Here is a 16,601-nt window from a genome sequence, read left to right on the forward strand (position 1 = left end):
CTGAGGAGCATTAATTGGCTGGAGATAGGACTTCTGCCTGTCACTCATCGGAAGCTCAGATCAGAGTCAAATAGGATGCTAAGATTGCAAACAATGAGTAAACCTGAGAAAGTGGCAAGAGGTAAGTGGAATTTGAGGCAAAAGCACAAGTTTGGTCATTCCCCATTACTTAACTGCAGGAAATTGCAGTTCATCCAATACTCAATGTCAGACAAGCATTCTAACAATACAGAGGCAATGGATATGTAGAGGTGGCTGTTGTCAGTGTACATGTAGAAGCTGACTTTGTCACAGTGACATCTTTTGAGGCTAACACCTCCAGTTATTTTAGAACAATCTATTTGTATGATTCACAGTCACTGGCTGACATCCAGGTGGGCATTCAAGTTGTGCCATCTGTGACTATGCATGTGATCATTTAATTTTCAATCTTTTAAGATTATTTTTTCTGTTGGGACAACCATATGCTATAACTTTAGGGCTCAATCCAAATCTGGAAAATGTCCTCACTCATCAAGTCTCCTGAGACCCAACTATCTTGATATTAGTGGGTTTGTGCAACCTGCTTCAAGTACAAGCATCCTCCTGCGAACTCTCTGGAAATCCTCTTTATCTTCCAGTTCCCGGAGAGTAAGAGGAATTCTAAAGGAATACCCACTTGACCATGAAACAACATTGACTGGGAGATGGCTTCCAAGACAGATTGGTTGATGTGATTTTAGCGCTTCATGCAAGTGAGCATCAAAATAGGCCCTGCTGTGGATATAGGCATGGCAGTAACGATATGAAAAATTGTAGCAAGTGTGGAATTTTACTCAGTAGTGCCACCTCAATCCAAACTTAGCCTACCCGACATCATCTACAATTTCCCTTCTATGTGGTTAAGTGCTATCTCACCACTTTGTCTATCGTTAGTTGCTTCAGTAGAACTGACCCACCTCCTGTCCTTGATATCTCCCTTTGGTTGTAGGCAACGTTGGCCTGTAACATCCATGTTGATGAAAATGTCAATTTGTGACTGAGCAATGTAACTAACACCGATAGCTCAGACTTCTCCCAATAACTTGCACATTGCTTTTTCCTGCCAGTTCTGTTTTGCCGCTTCAATGCTCGTAAAGGCTGGATCATGTCTGTGGAACTGTCAAGCTGTCAAGTTATTTAAATGGTCCACCCTTTAAATTTTTGGGGGAAAAATGGCCTGCCAGTGTAAGCGAGTTGAAAAAAAATCTGTGCTTGCAATTTCAATAGATGTTTGTTGATGTAACCCTATGTACTATCATTATAGCATTATTACTACTTGACTGCCTCTACAACCTGTCATTATCACAGTGGGAAGTTATAGGTTCACAGTTTGATTGACAGCTCCAAGAGATTATTAAAGGGTTAGCTGCCTTTGATGTGGGGCTATGAATACAAATATTTATTTTATAAGGGATTAAGTACTTCAGAGAATTTAAATATATTGAATGGGCTTTCATGAATGTGTTTTTTATATATTATATATATAATATATATATATAAAAAATAAATGAATATATATCTATAATGAAGTTTGTAATAGATACTGAGAACTTTTTATTAATTTAATCTCAGCATGGCTGCTGAGGACTGCCCATGGTGAACACTGAGTAAACTGGCATGGGGATGAAAGGGGGAGGCAGTAGCATAGTGGTATTGTCACTGGACTAGTAATCCAGAGACCCAGGGTAATGCTCTGGGGACACGGGTTCAAGTCCCACCACGGCAGATGGTGGAATTTGAATTCAACTGAAATCTGGAATACTGTCATGGACAGACGTCAAGGTCAAGTATGTTGTTGGTTGTTGTATCTTGTTGATTCCCTCACAACCTGCTGCAGACCCAGCCTAGCAGCTATTTCACCCAGCTCGGTCAGTAGTGGTACTACTGAGCCACTCTTGGTGATGGACATTGAAGTCCCCCCACCCAGAATCCATTCTGCGCCCTTTCCACCCTCAGTGCTTCCTCCAAGTGGTGTTCAACATCGTGGAGCATCACCACCCGTGGGGTGGGGGAGGCTGGTGGGGGAAATCTGGAATGAAAAGTCAAAATGATGACCATCAAACCATTGTTGCTGAAACCCATCTGGTTCACTAATGCCCTTGAGGGAAGGAAATCTGCTGTCCTTGTCTGCCAAAAATGTGACTTCAGACCCACAGCAATGTGGTTCACTCTTAAATGCCTCTGAAATGGCCTAGCCACTCAGTTATATCAAACAGCTAGAAAGCCTAACAGGAATGAAACCAGACGGATCATCCTGCATTTACCTAGGCACCAGAAATGACAACGGTAAGCTCAGCCCTGCCGACCCTGCAAAGTCCTCCATACTAGCATCTGGGGGCTAGTACCAAAATTGAGAGAGCTGTCTCTCAGACCAGCCAAGCAACAGCCTGACATAGTCATACTCACAGAATCATACCTTACAGATAATGTCCCAGACACACTATCACCATTCCTGGGTATGTCCTGTTCCACTGGCAGGACAGACACAGCAGAGGTGGCGGCACAGTGGCATACAGCCAGGAGGGAGTTGCCCCAGGAGTCCTCAACATTGACTCCGGAACCCATAAAGTCTCACGGCATCAGGTCAAACATGGGCAAGGAAACCTCCTGCTGATTACCACCTGCAGACTCCCCCACCCCACAACTGATGAATCAGTACTCCTCGATGTTGAACACACTTGGAGGAAGCACTGAGGGTGACAAGGGCGCAGAATGTACTCTGGGTGGGGGACTTCAGCGTCCATCACCAAGTGTGGCTCAGTATCCCCACTAATGACCAAGCTGGGTGAGTCCTATAGGACATAGCTGCTAGGCTGGGTCTGCAGCAGGTTGTGAGGGAACCAACAACATACTTGACATCATCCTCACCAACCGGCCTGCTGCAGATACCTCTGTCCATGATAGTATTGGTAGGAGTGACCACTGCACAGTCTCATCTTCACATTGAGGATACCCTCCATCGTGTTGTGTGGCATTACCACCGTGCTAAATAGCAAAAATTTCGAACAGATCTAGCAAGTCAAGACTGGGCAACCATGAGGCACTGTGGGCCATCAGCAGCTGCAGAATTGTACTCAACTATAACCTGTAACCTCATGGCCAGGCATATCCCCCACTCTACCATTACCACCAAGCCAGGGGATCAACCCTGGTTCAATGAAGAGTGCAGGAGGGCATGCCAAGAGCAGCACCAAGCATACCTAAAAATGAGGTGTCAACCTGGTGAAGTTACAACACATGCCAAACAGCATAAGTAGCAAGCAATAGACAAAGCAAAGCGATTCCACAACCAATGGATCAATCTAAGCTCTGCAGTCCTGCCACATCAGTTGGGACTGGTGGTGGGCAATTAAACAACTCACTGGAGGTGAAATCTCCACAAATATCCCCATCCTCAATGATGGGGCAGCCCAGCACATCTGTGCAAAAGGTAAAACTGAAGCATTTGCAACAATCTTCAGCCAGAAGTACCGAATCGATGATCCATCTCAGCCTCCTCCGGAGATCCCCAGGATCACAGATGCCAGCCTTCAGCCAATTCGATTCACTCCACATGATACCAAGAAGCAGCTGAAGGCACTGGATACTGCAAAGGCTATGGGTCCTGACAATATTCCGGCAATAGTGCTGAACACTTGTTTTCCAGAACTTGCCATGCCCCTAGCCAAGCTGTTCCAGTACAATTACAACACTGGCATCTATCCGGCAATGTGGAAAATTACCCAGGTATGACCTATACACAAAAAGCAGGACAAATCCAACCCAGCCAATTACCGCCCCATTAGCCTACTCTCGATCAGTAAAGTGATAGAAGGGGTCATCAACAGTGCTATCAATCGGCATTTGCTTAACAATAACCTGCTCACTGACGCTCAGTTTGGGTTCTGCCAAGGCAGCATTTGACTGAGTGTCGCATCAAGAAGCCCTAGCAAATCTGGAGCCAATGGAAATCAGGGGGAAAACTCTCTTCTTGTTGGAGTCATACCTAGCAAAACGGAAGATGGTTGTGGTTGTTGGAGGTCAATAATCTCAGTTCCAGAACATGACTGCAAGAGATCCTCAGGATGTTGTCCTAGGCCCAACCATCTTCAGCTGCTTCATCAATGACCTTCCTTCCATCATAAGGTCAGAAGTGAGAATGTGCAAACACCAGTGAACAATAGTCAGCACCATTCACGACCCCTCAGACACTGAAGCAGCCCATGTCCAAATGCAGCAAGACCTGGACAATATCCAGGTTAGGGCTGACAAGTGGTAAGTAACATTTGCGCCACACAAGTGTCAGGCAATGACCATCTCCAACAAGAGAGAATTTAACCATCACCTATTGACATTCAATGGCATTAATATCGTTGAATCCCTCATTTTCAACATCCTGGGCGTTACCATTGACCAGAAACTGAACTGAACAAGCCATATAAACACGGTGGCTACAAGAGCACGCCAGAGGTTAGAAATCCTGAGGCGAGTAACTCACCGCCTGACTCCCCAAAGTCTGTCCACCATCTACAAGGTACAAGTCAGGAGTGTGATGCAATACTCCCCACTTGCCTGGATGATTGCAGCTCCAACAACATTCAAGAAGCTTGATGCCATCCAGGACAAAGCAGCCCACTTGACTGGCATCCCATCCACAAACATTTACTCCCTCCACCACCGACGCACAGTAGCAAAAATGTGAACCATCTACACTGCAGGAACTCATCAAGCCTCCTTAGCCAGCACTTTACAAATCCATGACCACTACCCTCTAGAAGGGCAAGGACAGCAGACACATGGGAACACCACCACCTGGAAGTTCCTCTTCAAATCCACTCACCATCCTGACTTGGAAATATATCACTGTTCCTTCACTGTTGCTGGGTCAAAATCCTGGAACTCCCTCCCTAACAGAACTGTGGGTGTATCTACACCACATGGTCTGCAGAGATTCAAGAAGGCAGCTCATCACCACCTTCTCGAGGGCCATTAGATCAATCAATGCTGGCCTATCCGGCAATGACCACGTTCCATGAATTCATTAAAAAAAGGCAAAGGATGGTTGGTACGGTGGCATGGGTTGGAATGAGTTAGCACTAAGTTGGCATGGGGCTATAGGGGGCCATGAGTGGATGATCATGAGTTGGCAGGGGAGCTATTAGGAGCCATGGGAATGAGTGGGGGTCATGGGTTGGCATGAGTTGGCACTACATTGGCAAAGGGGCTGTAACATTCCTACCACCCAGCACAGTGGCAGCAGTATGCACCATCTACAAGATGCAATGCAGCAACTCACCAAGGCTCCTTCAACAGCACTTTCAAAATCCACGACCTCTGCCACCCAGAAGGACAAGGACAGCAGATGCATGGGAACACCATCACCTACAAGTTCCCCTTCAAGTCACACACCATCCTGACTTGGAACTATATTGCCGTTCCTTCACTGTTGCTGGGTAAAAATCCTGGAACTCCATTCCTAACAGCACTGTGGGTGTTCCTACAACACATAGACATGGACTGCAGCAATTCAATAAGGCAGCACACCATTGCCTACTCAAGGGCAATTAGAGATGAGCAATAAATGCTGGCCTAGCCAGTGACGCCAACATCCCATGAACAAAAAAAAAGAGGCTTTGGGATGAGTGGAGGGGCATGGGCTAGCATGAGTTGGCATGAATGGGTTATGAGTGTGAGGGGTGAGGGCTAGAGGGACTAATATTTAACAACACAACAGCCCCAGAGGACAAAGGCCAAAGGTTAATCAGCCCACCTTGGCACTAAGCAGCCCCTGTGGCCACTTCCAATCTGCATCCAGTGGTGGGGAGCCTGACTCGATCCCACCTTCAGCCACCCCCCCCACCCCCGCCCGCCGATCCCCCACACCCACCCCCACTGCCCTTCCTCCCTGGAATGAAGATCTTGCCATCCAGGCACTTTTTCCCAAGGCAGATGAAGCAAGCCAGAAAATTTCCCGACTCTGCACACCCCCCTTGGGAGTGAAAATCTAGGTCATGGTGAAACTCTAAATACAAGTATAAAGAATATTTTTACAATTTTCCTATACCTGTACCTATCCCATGGAGGACACCTACATTATTGTTTTCTTTTCCAGTTTATGTTTGAATCTAAATGCAGAATAAACCAAGAACTTCCCAAATCTGGAAAGTTTGCTGTTGTTTCATCATTAAGTATTTGTACACATTTTTTGGACAAATGTAAGCTAGCAAAGCCACAAATCCACAATCCTTCTGGAACATTTTCATCACGTGTTCAGTGGGAGTGTGGTGAAAGAAATGGAAACTATTTCAGTGCAGTGATTCATGGTTGCTAAATGGGTTTCCCCTCAACGTTAAGCACAAACTTATTGTGTCCATTGTCCCCAGTACACTTAAGTTTTGAATGTGCATCACGAAAGAAACTTTTTAAATACTATGATTAATCAACTCAGATTTATGTACAAGGTTTGATTTCAATATGTATCATCTTCGCTCTTAAATTTTTGGGGTTTTTTACTTGAAAAGAACATTGAGACCTGAAAACAACGCTTAATGGTCCACTGACGTTTGAAACAGAAATTGTTTTACATCATTAATATATATAGTATACAATGATTTTTAGCTGTTGAACATCTTGTTTAAAGTAGTGCCAAGATTAATTACATTTTGTTTTTTCTTTGTTATTTTATTTGCAGTTCTCATTTATGAGCCTGAAAATCCAGAGGCCCAACAGTTCAAGATACTTCTAGATATGAAAATACAGTTAGGTAAGCAGGGTGAAAACTGTTTGGCATCTTTTAGCTTGTTGGTCTGAATTGAATCTTTTATAAGAAGCACTGCAGTGTGTGAAAATCAGTATAAAAACATACATTTTGTTTCTTTTGATACTGACTTTTCATCTGTAAAAGCTTTACTTACATCTGTGAATGTTTTTTTGCTTTTTATTAAGTGACTTGAAAGAAAGTAATTTACATTTTTATGAGAAAAATATTACTAGATAAAGTTTTCACATATTTTAATTAGTTTTCAGAAATTGATGCATTACGTTTTGCAGTACAGAATTCATAATTGGCTACTGAATTTTAAAAAAACCTTTTCAATTATAAACTATCACACCATTCTTGCTTTCTGGTGTGGTTGACAGTGCTATCAGGCAGCAATTAGTCGGCAATAATCTGCTCATCAATGCTCAGCTTGGGTTCCACCAAGACTATTTAACCCCTTAGTAAGTAAGGCTACGTACTGTAATCTTGGTCCAAATATAGCCAAAAGAGCTAAATGACATCAAGAAACCTTTGTATAACTGAAGTCAATGGGAATCAGGGCGAATATTCTACACTGGCTGATGTTACAATCTCTTGTCGAGACCCATAGCTTTACACTAGAGGTTTAAATTCTGAGTGACCAACTTAAAGGAATTGCATGACAAGAATTCAAGTTTTATTACTTTTACTGTAACAAACAAACTAAAACCAAGATTGACTAAACATTACTCAGAAGGTAACAAATACTCAGTAGGTAACTAAGACAGAAAGAAGTAGTGCTACAAACAGCTGGAGAAAAGAGGAAATTAGTGCATAACATAAAAGAGAGATAGATGAAATGTTTTGGTCACATCAATAAAGCAGAGGGTAGACAGAGACAATTATTGGAAGGAAAGATTGACGGAAACATAGGAGAGGGAAGCAGAGGAGAAAATGGATCACGGATATAATGAACTGGATGAAATTGATCTAATTGGAATGTGTAAGAGCAGCACAGACTAGACAAAGGTGGAGATCCATGGCAGTCAACCTTCTGGGAAGAAGATGACACCAATGAACAAAACAAATGAACTAATACCCTAAACTACAGAAATGATAACCCTTATTTATGTCTTAACATGGCCAATAACCCCACATCGCATATATATACTTTACAGCGCACTTTCCACAGAATTGCTGTCTTTATAGGAAATAGTCCACAGTCACTCCCAGCTTCCAATGGATTCACTTCTCCCCGTTTCACCAAGTCATAACGTTGGATGACCGTCGATGGCCCTTCTCTCAGTTTTCAGAGAATTCCCAAACTAACTACCAGCAGTAAGGCCCAGGGCCAGGGAGAGTAATCATGGGCCCCGGTGCTTCTCCTGTTTCCGGGCCCCTTATTCCTCCCCCCGCTTTGAACTGCCATTCAATCATGCTTGATATTTTTTCCCCTTTCAAGATTTACCAATCAATTCACCACCCAATCACAGAAAGGTCCCAGTAAAATAATAACGTCTATTGTTGGCATCAGGTTACAAATTTCATCCGATATATATGCTGCATTGGTCATTAATATTAATAACAGCAACAATGTAATGCAGTTTTAGCTTGTGTGCACCCTATTGGTCGCGGGTGGCCAAACTTTTTCAACCTTAGAGCCACATACGATAATCTTCAGCCATTCGACAGCTGCAAGACATGGGCAGCCTTTACAGACATATTTTTATTAGTATCCTTGCACACACTTTTGTGAGGGAAAACCTTATAAACTATTATAATAGCAATATCCCTTAAGTAAGATGAAACCTGCAGTTATCAGAGCTAATCACTGCTAGAGGTAGACAAAACAAATCTGCTTTACTGAGACCATTGCTACAGTCACTCTGCTTACTGTATGCAGGTGTGATGAAAGAAAGACAAAACCTACATTTATATAGCACTTTTCATGATGTCCCAAATCACTTTACGGCCAATTAAGTAATTTTGAACTGTAGCTACTGGTATAATGTAGGCAATGTTATCAAATGGCGGAGCAGGCTCCTGCTCTTAAAACATATGTTTGTATGTCATTCTGGATGATGAGATGAGCTGGGCTGGATGGCATTTATCATCCATAATTATCTTGAGAACAGAGGGTGGAATCAGAACTAGCACATGCTCACTGCTTAACTGAGTTTGTCAGCCTTGCTCTTCCAATGTGGAAAATCAGTCCTGAAGTTTAAAAAAAAAGGACTGATTATATTTGGAGGGTCAGGAGAGGGAGGAGAAGCTGTAACCACCAACTGAGCAGAAAATTTGAATCAGAGTACCTGTGTCCCAGTACAATAGATTCTTACATTCCTCTGTTCTGTGTTAAATTGTTTCCTCCCTTCCCTGGATGGAGGGTCCAGAAACCTTCTGCAAGTCAAAGGGTCAGCAATAAGAAGGTGGGTTAGGGAGCCAGAGAGGCCACTCCAAAGTAGCACAGGTCACATGGCCCTATGTCAGACTGGCAGGAAATCCCTCCCAGTGATCTCAGGTTCTCTAACGTGAAGCTGTTTGTGGCTATTTTTGAACAGCCAATGTTTCCTCATAACTCAACCATCCTATGTTTAGAAGTTAGTTTGTACTCTTTCCTGGACACCCTCAAAAAACCCAGGGAAGGGCTTCGACAAATGACAGGACTGTACATCAGGTGGTAGTCAACCAGGTGCCTATTGAGCTGCAGCTTGGCCACCCTTGCTATAGGTGATCCCACCGTGACTATTAAACAAACCAGAGAGTACAAATGTTACTTTAACAGCATTGTGCAATATGTTAATTTGACAAGAAAATATCCCATTCATTAATTATAACCTTGTGCACTGACTTCAGTGACTGCCTAAGCCCTCATTAACATGTTCTGCAGTTTGCACCATATATGGACATGGTGGCAGTAAATTTGTATTTGGGGAAAGATTCAATACTTGCAACCCAGATAAACTGCACAAGACCTTTCAATTCTGTAGAAGTAGAAGAAGACTTTCTCCTGACATATTATTCAATGTAATTATTTCATGAAAGGGCTGTAATTAGATTCTACTTTAGCAATAATTTAAGAGGGTGGAAAGAACAAATGACTCCTGAGCAACAGAGTGGAATAATTGAACACGTCTTCACTGTCAGCAAGAAGCATTGGAACCCACAAGTGTCTCTGTGCGACACAACTTTTAAGAGGCCAGAGGACAAAGATTGAATGGTTCACAATTGTATTTGTGTTTTCTTGATCAGCAAGTCTGAAGACTCTGCTGCTTCTCACTACAAAATATTCTTGATACCCACTATGCAACACAACTTTATCACGATATTTCATACCTCAGCAAACTCATGAAAAGCACCAAGTTAGAGTAAACAAAATTTTAGTAAGTAAACAAAAGGGCAAGATTTGAGGCAATGGAAAAGACTCTTGAGAATCATGTGCAGTGCAAAACAGGTCACTGATTCATTATGAGCCCATTATGCACTCCTATCCTGGCAACCTCACCCCACAAAGCTTGCTCACAGGAAACTTTCATTAGCAGCAAATTATTAAGAACTCCAGCCATGATTCCACCCTCTGTTCACAAGATAATTATGGATGATAAAGGCCATCCAGCCCAGCTCGTCTCATCATCCAGAATGACATACAAACATATGTATTAAGAGCAGGAGCCTGCTCCGCCATTTGATAACATTGCCTACATTATACCAGTAACTACAACTCAAAAGTACTTAATTGGCTGTAAATTGAATTGGGACATCAAGAAAGGTGCTATATAAATGTAGGTTTTGTCTTTCTTTCATCACATCTGCATACAGTAAGCAGAGTGACTGTAGCAATGGTGCAATTGGAGGCCCAATGCTGATTCTTTAAGGATAATTAATCACAGAGCAATCCACTGATGTTGGGAAAGTGGCTACAAAGAAATCACTACATTTACAGAACAATTTAACTCTGCAGCGAACTTCCCCTCAATTCCCCCTTCTAATCTCGGCCCAGCCCCCTGTCCAACCCTCCCTCCAAAGCCCCCCAACCTCCCCTCTAAACCCCCTCTAACCTCCCCCAAACCCCCTCAACCACCTTCCAAACCCCCCTCAACACCCCTCCAACTCCTCCCTCTATCCTCCCTCCCTAACCTCCCCCAAACCCCCTCTAACCTCCCCCTAAATCTCCCCTAACCTCCCCGAAACCCCCAATCCCTTCCTCCTAGACCCCTCTAACCCCCTGCAATCTCCCCCCAAATTCACCTAATCTCAAGCCCCCTCTAACCTCCCCCAAACCCCTCTAACCTCCCGCCAAACCCCCTTTCAAAAACCACCTCTAATTTCCCCCAAAATCCCCTCCATCAAACGTCCTCTCCAACTCATACCCTCCCTCCTTCACACACAAATACACAACACACCTCCCCCCCCGCCCCCAGCCAAATCTAATTGGTTCTAAAATCACAGGGATTTGACTGACCATAATAGGGTCCCCCTTGTCCTCACTTATCACCCCACCAGCCTCCGCATTCAAAGGATCATCCTCCGCCATTTCCGCCAACTCCAGCCTGATGCCACCACCAAACACATCTTCCCTTCACCCCCCCTGGCGGCATTCCGTAGGGATCGTTCCCTCCGGAACACCCTGGTCCACTCCTCCATCACCCCCTACTCCTCAACCCCCACCTATGGCACCTTCCCATGCCCACGCAGAAGATGCAACACCTGCCCCTTCACTTCCTCTCTCCTCACCGTCCAAGGGCCCAAACACTCCTTTCAAGTGAAGCAGCATTTCACTTGCATTTCCCCTAACTTAGTCTACTGCATTCGTTGCTCCCAATGCGGTCTCCTCTACATTGGAGAGACCAAACGCAAACTGGGCGACCGCTTTGCAGAACACTTGCGGTCTGTCCGCAAGAAAGACCCAAACCTCCCTGTCGCTTGCCATTTTAACACTCCACCCTGCTCTCTTGCCCACATGTCTGCCCTTGGCTTGCTGCATTGTTCCAGTGAAGCCCAACGCAAACTGGAGGAACAGCACCTCATCTTCCGACTAGGCACTTTACAGCCTTCCGGGCTGAATATTGAATTCAACAACTTTAGATCTTAAACTCCCCCTCCCCCCATCCCCACCCCGTTTCCTCCCCCTCCCTTTTGTTTTTTTTTTGTTTTCAATAATTTATATAGATTTTTCTTTTCCCACTTATTTCCATTATTTTTAAATCTACAACTAGTACCTTGTCAATCTTTCCATCCCACCTCCACTAGAGCTGTACCTTGAGTGTCCTGCCATCCATTCTTAATTAGCACTTTTCTTAGATAATATCACCACTTTCAACACCTCTTTGATCCTTTTGTCTGTGACATCTTTTGATTATCTGCTCCTATCACTGCTTGCTTGTCCCTACAACCACCCCACCCTCAACTTCTCTCCCCCCGCCCCCCACCTTAAACCAGCTTATATTTCACCCCTCTCCTAACTATACTTCAGTTCTGTTGAAGGGCCGTGTGGACCCGAAACGTCGACTCTTTTCTTCTCCACCGATGCTGCCAGACCTGCTGAGTTTTTCCAGGTAATTCTGTTTTTGTTTTGGATTTCCAGCATCCGCAGTAGTTTTTTGTTTTCATCTCTATGTTTAATCAAGAACACTCCCAGTTTCTGCGCTGCTGCTGCTGACCTTCAGGCAGTTTTGTGGTTTTCCAGCAGGTTTTTCAAACAAAAAATCAGAATCACAAAGCTGCCTGAATGTACATAGCACCAGCAACTCAGTGAAATTGACCTGACACTGACAGACCAGCTTTAAAAAAATTGGAACTCTCAGCCTGACAGATACATTTTTTAAAGTTGATCTTTCAGATCTGCAGCTCTGGATGTTTAATGTGAACGATGAGAAACACCGAGCCCCGGGCCCTAGCATTTGAAACCCTCTGCAACCCCCTCTCCCAGGCCTTGGTAATGCCCACTTCTGCGATTTCTTCTCCCCGCCTTGCTGGGACAATTCTTCCAGGGTCTCTGGAGTGCCATAATATACGCCTCTTCGACCAGAGACTGTCCTCCCTCCTGCATTCCTCCTGGTAGCTTGCAGAGAACCCACATTGTTCTCTATGCTGACCACATCAGCTGCAGCCTTTTGTCTTTGTGAGTCCCCCCTACTCACTCACTCTCTCTCTTTCTGTCCAAAACTGAGAGACAGACAGTCTGACCATAGTCAGCCCAACTACTCCTGCCTGTTTTCAGATGGGAACATTTTGCACCTTGCTCTCTGTAAGTCTCAACCAGGGCCCCCAGTCTCCATGGTAACCTAGCCACTCAGGCTTGTGGTCAGGCAGAACTCTTAGCAGATCACACGATTTTCTTCATTTTTCAATTTTACTTTAAAGAGACCATTTAAAACATAATCTTATAAAACCTCGCATTCGTAACACTGGAGTCATATTTAGCACAATGGAAGGTAGTTGTCGTTATTGGAGAACAATCATCTCAGCCCTAGGACATTGCTATAGAAGTTCCTCAATGTCTTAGGCCCGACCATCTTCAACTACTTCACTAATGACCTTCCCTCCATCAGACAGTCAGAAGTGAGGTTGTTGGCTGATGGCTGGACAGCATTTGGTTCTATTTGTAACTCCTTGGATACTGAAGCAGTCTGTTCTACATGCAGCAGGACCTGGTCAACATTCAGGCTTGGGCTGATAAGTTGTAAGTAACAATCATACCACACAGATGCCATGTCCAACAAGAGTAAGTCTAACCACCTCCCCTTGATATTCAATGGCATTACCATCGCTGAATCCCCTACCATCAACATCCTAGGGGTCACCATTGACCAGAAACCTAACTGGACATATCACATAAACACTGTGGTTGTAAGAACAAGTCAAAAGCTATGAATTCTGCAGGGAGTGACTCAGCTCCTGACTCCGCAAAGCCTTTCCACCATCTGCAAGGCACAAGTCATGAGTGTGATGGAATACACTCCACTTGCCAAGATGAGTGCAGCTGTAACAACACTCAAGACGTTCGATATCATCCAGGTTAGAGCAGCTACTTGACTGGAATCCCATCCACCAGCTCAAATATTCAATCCCTTTATCACTGACGCACAGTGGCAGCAGTGTGTACTACATACAAGATGCAGCAACTTGCTTCAACAGCATTTTCCAAATCTGTGACCCCTACCACTTGCCTGGATGAGTGCTGCTCCAACAATGCTCACAAAACTCCAAACCATCCAGGACAAAGCAGCCCCTTTTGGTTGGCATCCCATCCACCATGTTAAGCCTCTACTCCACCCATCATCAGTGCATGGTGTGTACCATCTACCAGATGCGTTGCAGCAACTCACTAAACCTTCTTACAAAGCCAGGGCCTCCTCTGGCTAGAAGCATAAAGGCAGTAGATGAATGGTAGAAGATGAGTGGCAACTTACCACTTGCAAGTTCCCCTCCAAGACACATCCATGCTGATTTGGAAATGTATGCCATTTCTTTATCATCACTGGGTCAAACTTCTAGAAGTTGCTACCTGACAGCATTGTGAGTGTTCCTACACCACATGTACTGCAGTGGTTCAAAAACGTAGCTCACCACCCCATTCTTGAGGGTAATTAAGGATGGACAACAAATGCTGGCCTTGCCAACAACATGCACATTGCATAAATGAATTTTTAAAAATTTGCATTCCAATTCCAAGATTTGTCTGATATTAACAATGGTGTAACATGAAATAGGGTTACTCGGTCAAATTAATAGAAATGTTTACTCCTTCAGTCTTATATGATAGTACCAGTTTTCATTGGACTGGTTTTTTGATCGTGCATTCTCAATGGAGTTGCACCCCTGCATCGTAGATGCGCAGCCTACAGTTTTCCTTCCATTAAAATTTACAGAAGGGAAAATCATCAGCTATTCAGCTGCAAGCACTCCCTGGATGTGCTACAGCCTGTCCAAGTTGATGAATTGGCCCTTATCATTAGTTAGTAAAATCAGTCAATTGGACATGAAGAGATCTGCATTGTGTAGATTGCTCACATTTTGAAGATGACTCTAACATTTAAGTTCTGATATTGTGAGATTAGAGATTGGGTGGAGCATAAACAGGCGGCTGATCAAATCCCATCAATCCCTACTGAACTGGTTAGGTTAAAATTACCTGCATTCTTTTTGTCTTTTTTATCTCTCTTTATCTCTCTTTCCTTTTTCCTGCACTTCCCAATGCCTGTCCCTGCCTTCTCTTTGTTACTCTGTACGCCTAGTAGACACCAGGTGATCTCCTCCCTGTTCCTGAGGCTAGATCTTTTTTTACTTCCCCACCACCCCAAGCTCCCTGTTTCCATCCCCCAGACCCTGTTCTCTCCATTGCTGGCCTTCGCTTGCCAAAACAATCTTGATTTGCTCTTCATTGGAGCTCCTCCTAACATACTGGTTCAATGTAAATGATATTTGAGGCCCAATATTGGGAGCGCCTCACACCTCAGGTGTGGGGGTCATAGCCTGTGCCCCCTGTAAACCTAAAAATGAACTCCCACGAATTTCTAAGTTTTGTCACACTGAGAATGTAATCTAACAGAGGACCAAAGCAAGGAGGAGTGGAGTCAAAGAAAGTTAGCAGTGCCACCTAGTGTAGAAGGGTTGAAAGCTAAGCACAGCAAAAAAATGTTGTGACAGTGTCAACCATTAAAAGTAATGTAACTTGACATAAAACAAAAGCAAAAAAACGTTACAAATACTCAGTAGGCCAGGTCATCTGTGGTGAACTAGAAGTCAGTCACTAGAAATTTTAGGTCTAAGGATATTTCCTCAGGACCAGAAGATATTAAAGATGATCGGCATTGAAAAAGGGACAGAACATGGGAAAAATGGAAGTGAAAAGCGCGTGCGGGCGCGCGCACACACACACACGTTGCTGAATTTTACCGTCCTCTGGAAGGCAGGCTGAGAGTCAGGGGGCCAGTAAAATCATGGGGAGCCTTGTTGGATTAGCTCCCTGAATCTGTCCTGCCATCAGGGCATTTTACCGACGGTAGACCAGGATCATTTAGGCTCCAAGGAATCAGGCACCCAATTTCCATTATTAAAGTAAAAGCAAAATACTGCGGGTGCTGGAAATCTGAAATAAAAACAGAAAATGCTGGAAAACCTCAGCAGGTCTGGCAGCGTCTGTGGAGTGGGAAACAGAGTTAACATTTCGAGTCCGTATGATCCTTCTTCGAAACCATAATTAAAGGCCCAATTAGGGGCCATTTTAAGATGGGGAGCTCCTCCACATGATGGCTTGAGGTTACAACTATGGCCCTCTGGATTGTTGTGCTCTGGTGTGGAGTCAGATTAAAGAAGGCCTCTCTGAACTGCAGGCCTTCCATCAGGAGACTGCCTCCGTCGAGCTGCCAGGCTTGGCACTCAGTGAGACTATGATCTGCCACCGGCAAGATCCCTGCGGAGTCCTCCCCATTCCCCTCTTAGCCCCATAATGATAATTAATGGCAACCCACCACTGCCAGGTAGGTAGCTGCTGTCATTGTTCACCCAACTCCAGCAAGGCCTGATGCCTTAATCTTCAAGTTTTCTCCTGGTTCCTCCTCCAAACATACCTCCACAGGGCTGGGAGGATAATGTCATATTTCCCTTTGCTGCTCCACAATTTCCCTTTATGTGGATGACCCCTGAGGCTGAGCAACCATGTCAGCTGAACAGTGGTTGGTCCCTGGGCCCCATGACAAGGACTCTACATTGCTACTCCTGTCACCAGTACCTACTCCTGCTCACATATAATGTGCATCTTACCATGTGACAAACTAGCTATCGGTAATGCAGTACCCACCAAAGTGTGTGCATCCGCTCTGGTGGAGGTTGCGCATGAGTCACTCAGAATGCTCACCTT

The 16,601-nt window shown here is 44.4% G+C and overlaps 1 protein-coding gene across 2 annotated transcripts in view; it reads left to right on the forward strand.

Annotated features, from left to right (window-relative positions):
- The window catches only part of erich2 (glutamate-rich 2), a 199,266-nt gene that overhangs the window by 169,401 nt on the left and 13,264 nt on the right, over window positions 1-16,601 (forward strand). For both annotated transcript variants that reach the window (XM_078551372.1, XM_078551373.1), the window contains one exon: window positions 6,692-6,763. In XM_078551372.1, coding sequence (XP_078407498.1) covers window positions 6,692-6,763 — 72 coding nt within the window. The remainder of the gene's footprint in view (window positions 1-6,691; window positions 6,764-16,601) is intronic.

Source organism: Cetorhinus maximus, chromosome 11 (genome assembly GCF_964194155.1).
Source record: "Cetorhinus maximus chromosome 11, sCetMax3.hap1.1, whole genome shotgun sequence".
NCBI classification, from domain to species: Eukaryota; Metazoa; Chordata; class Chondrichthyes; order Lamniformes; family Cetorhinidae; genus Cetorhinus; species Cetorhinus maximus.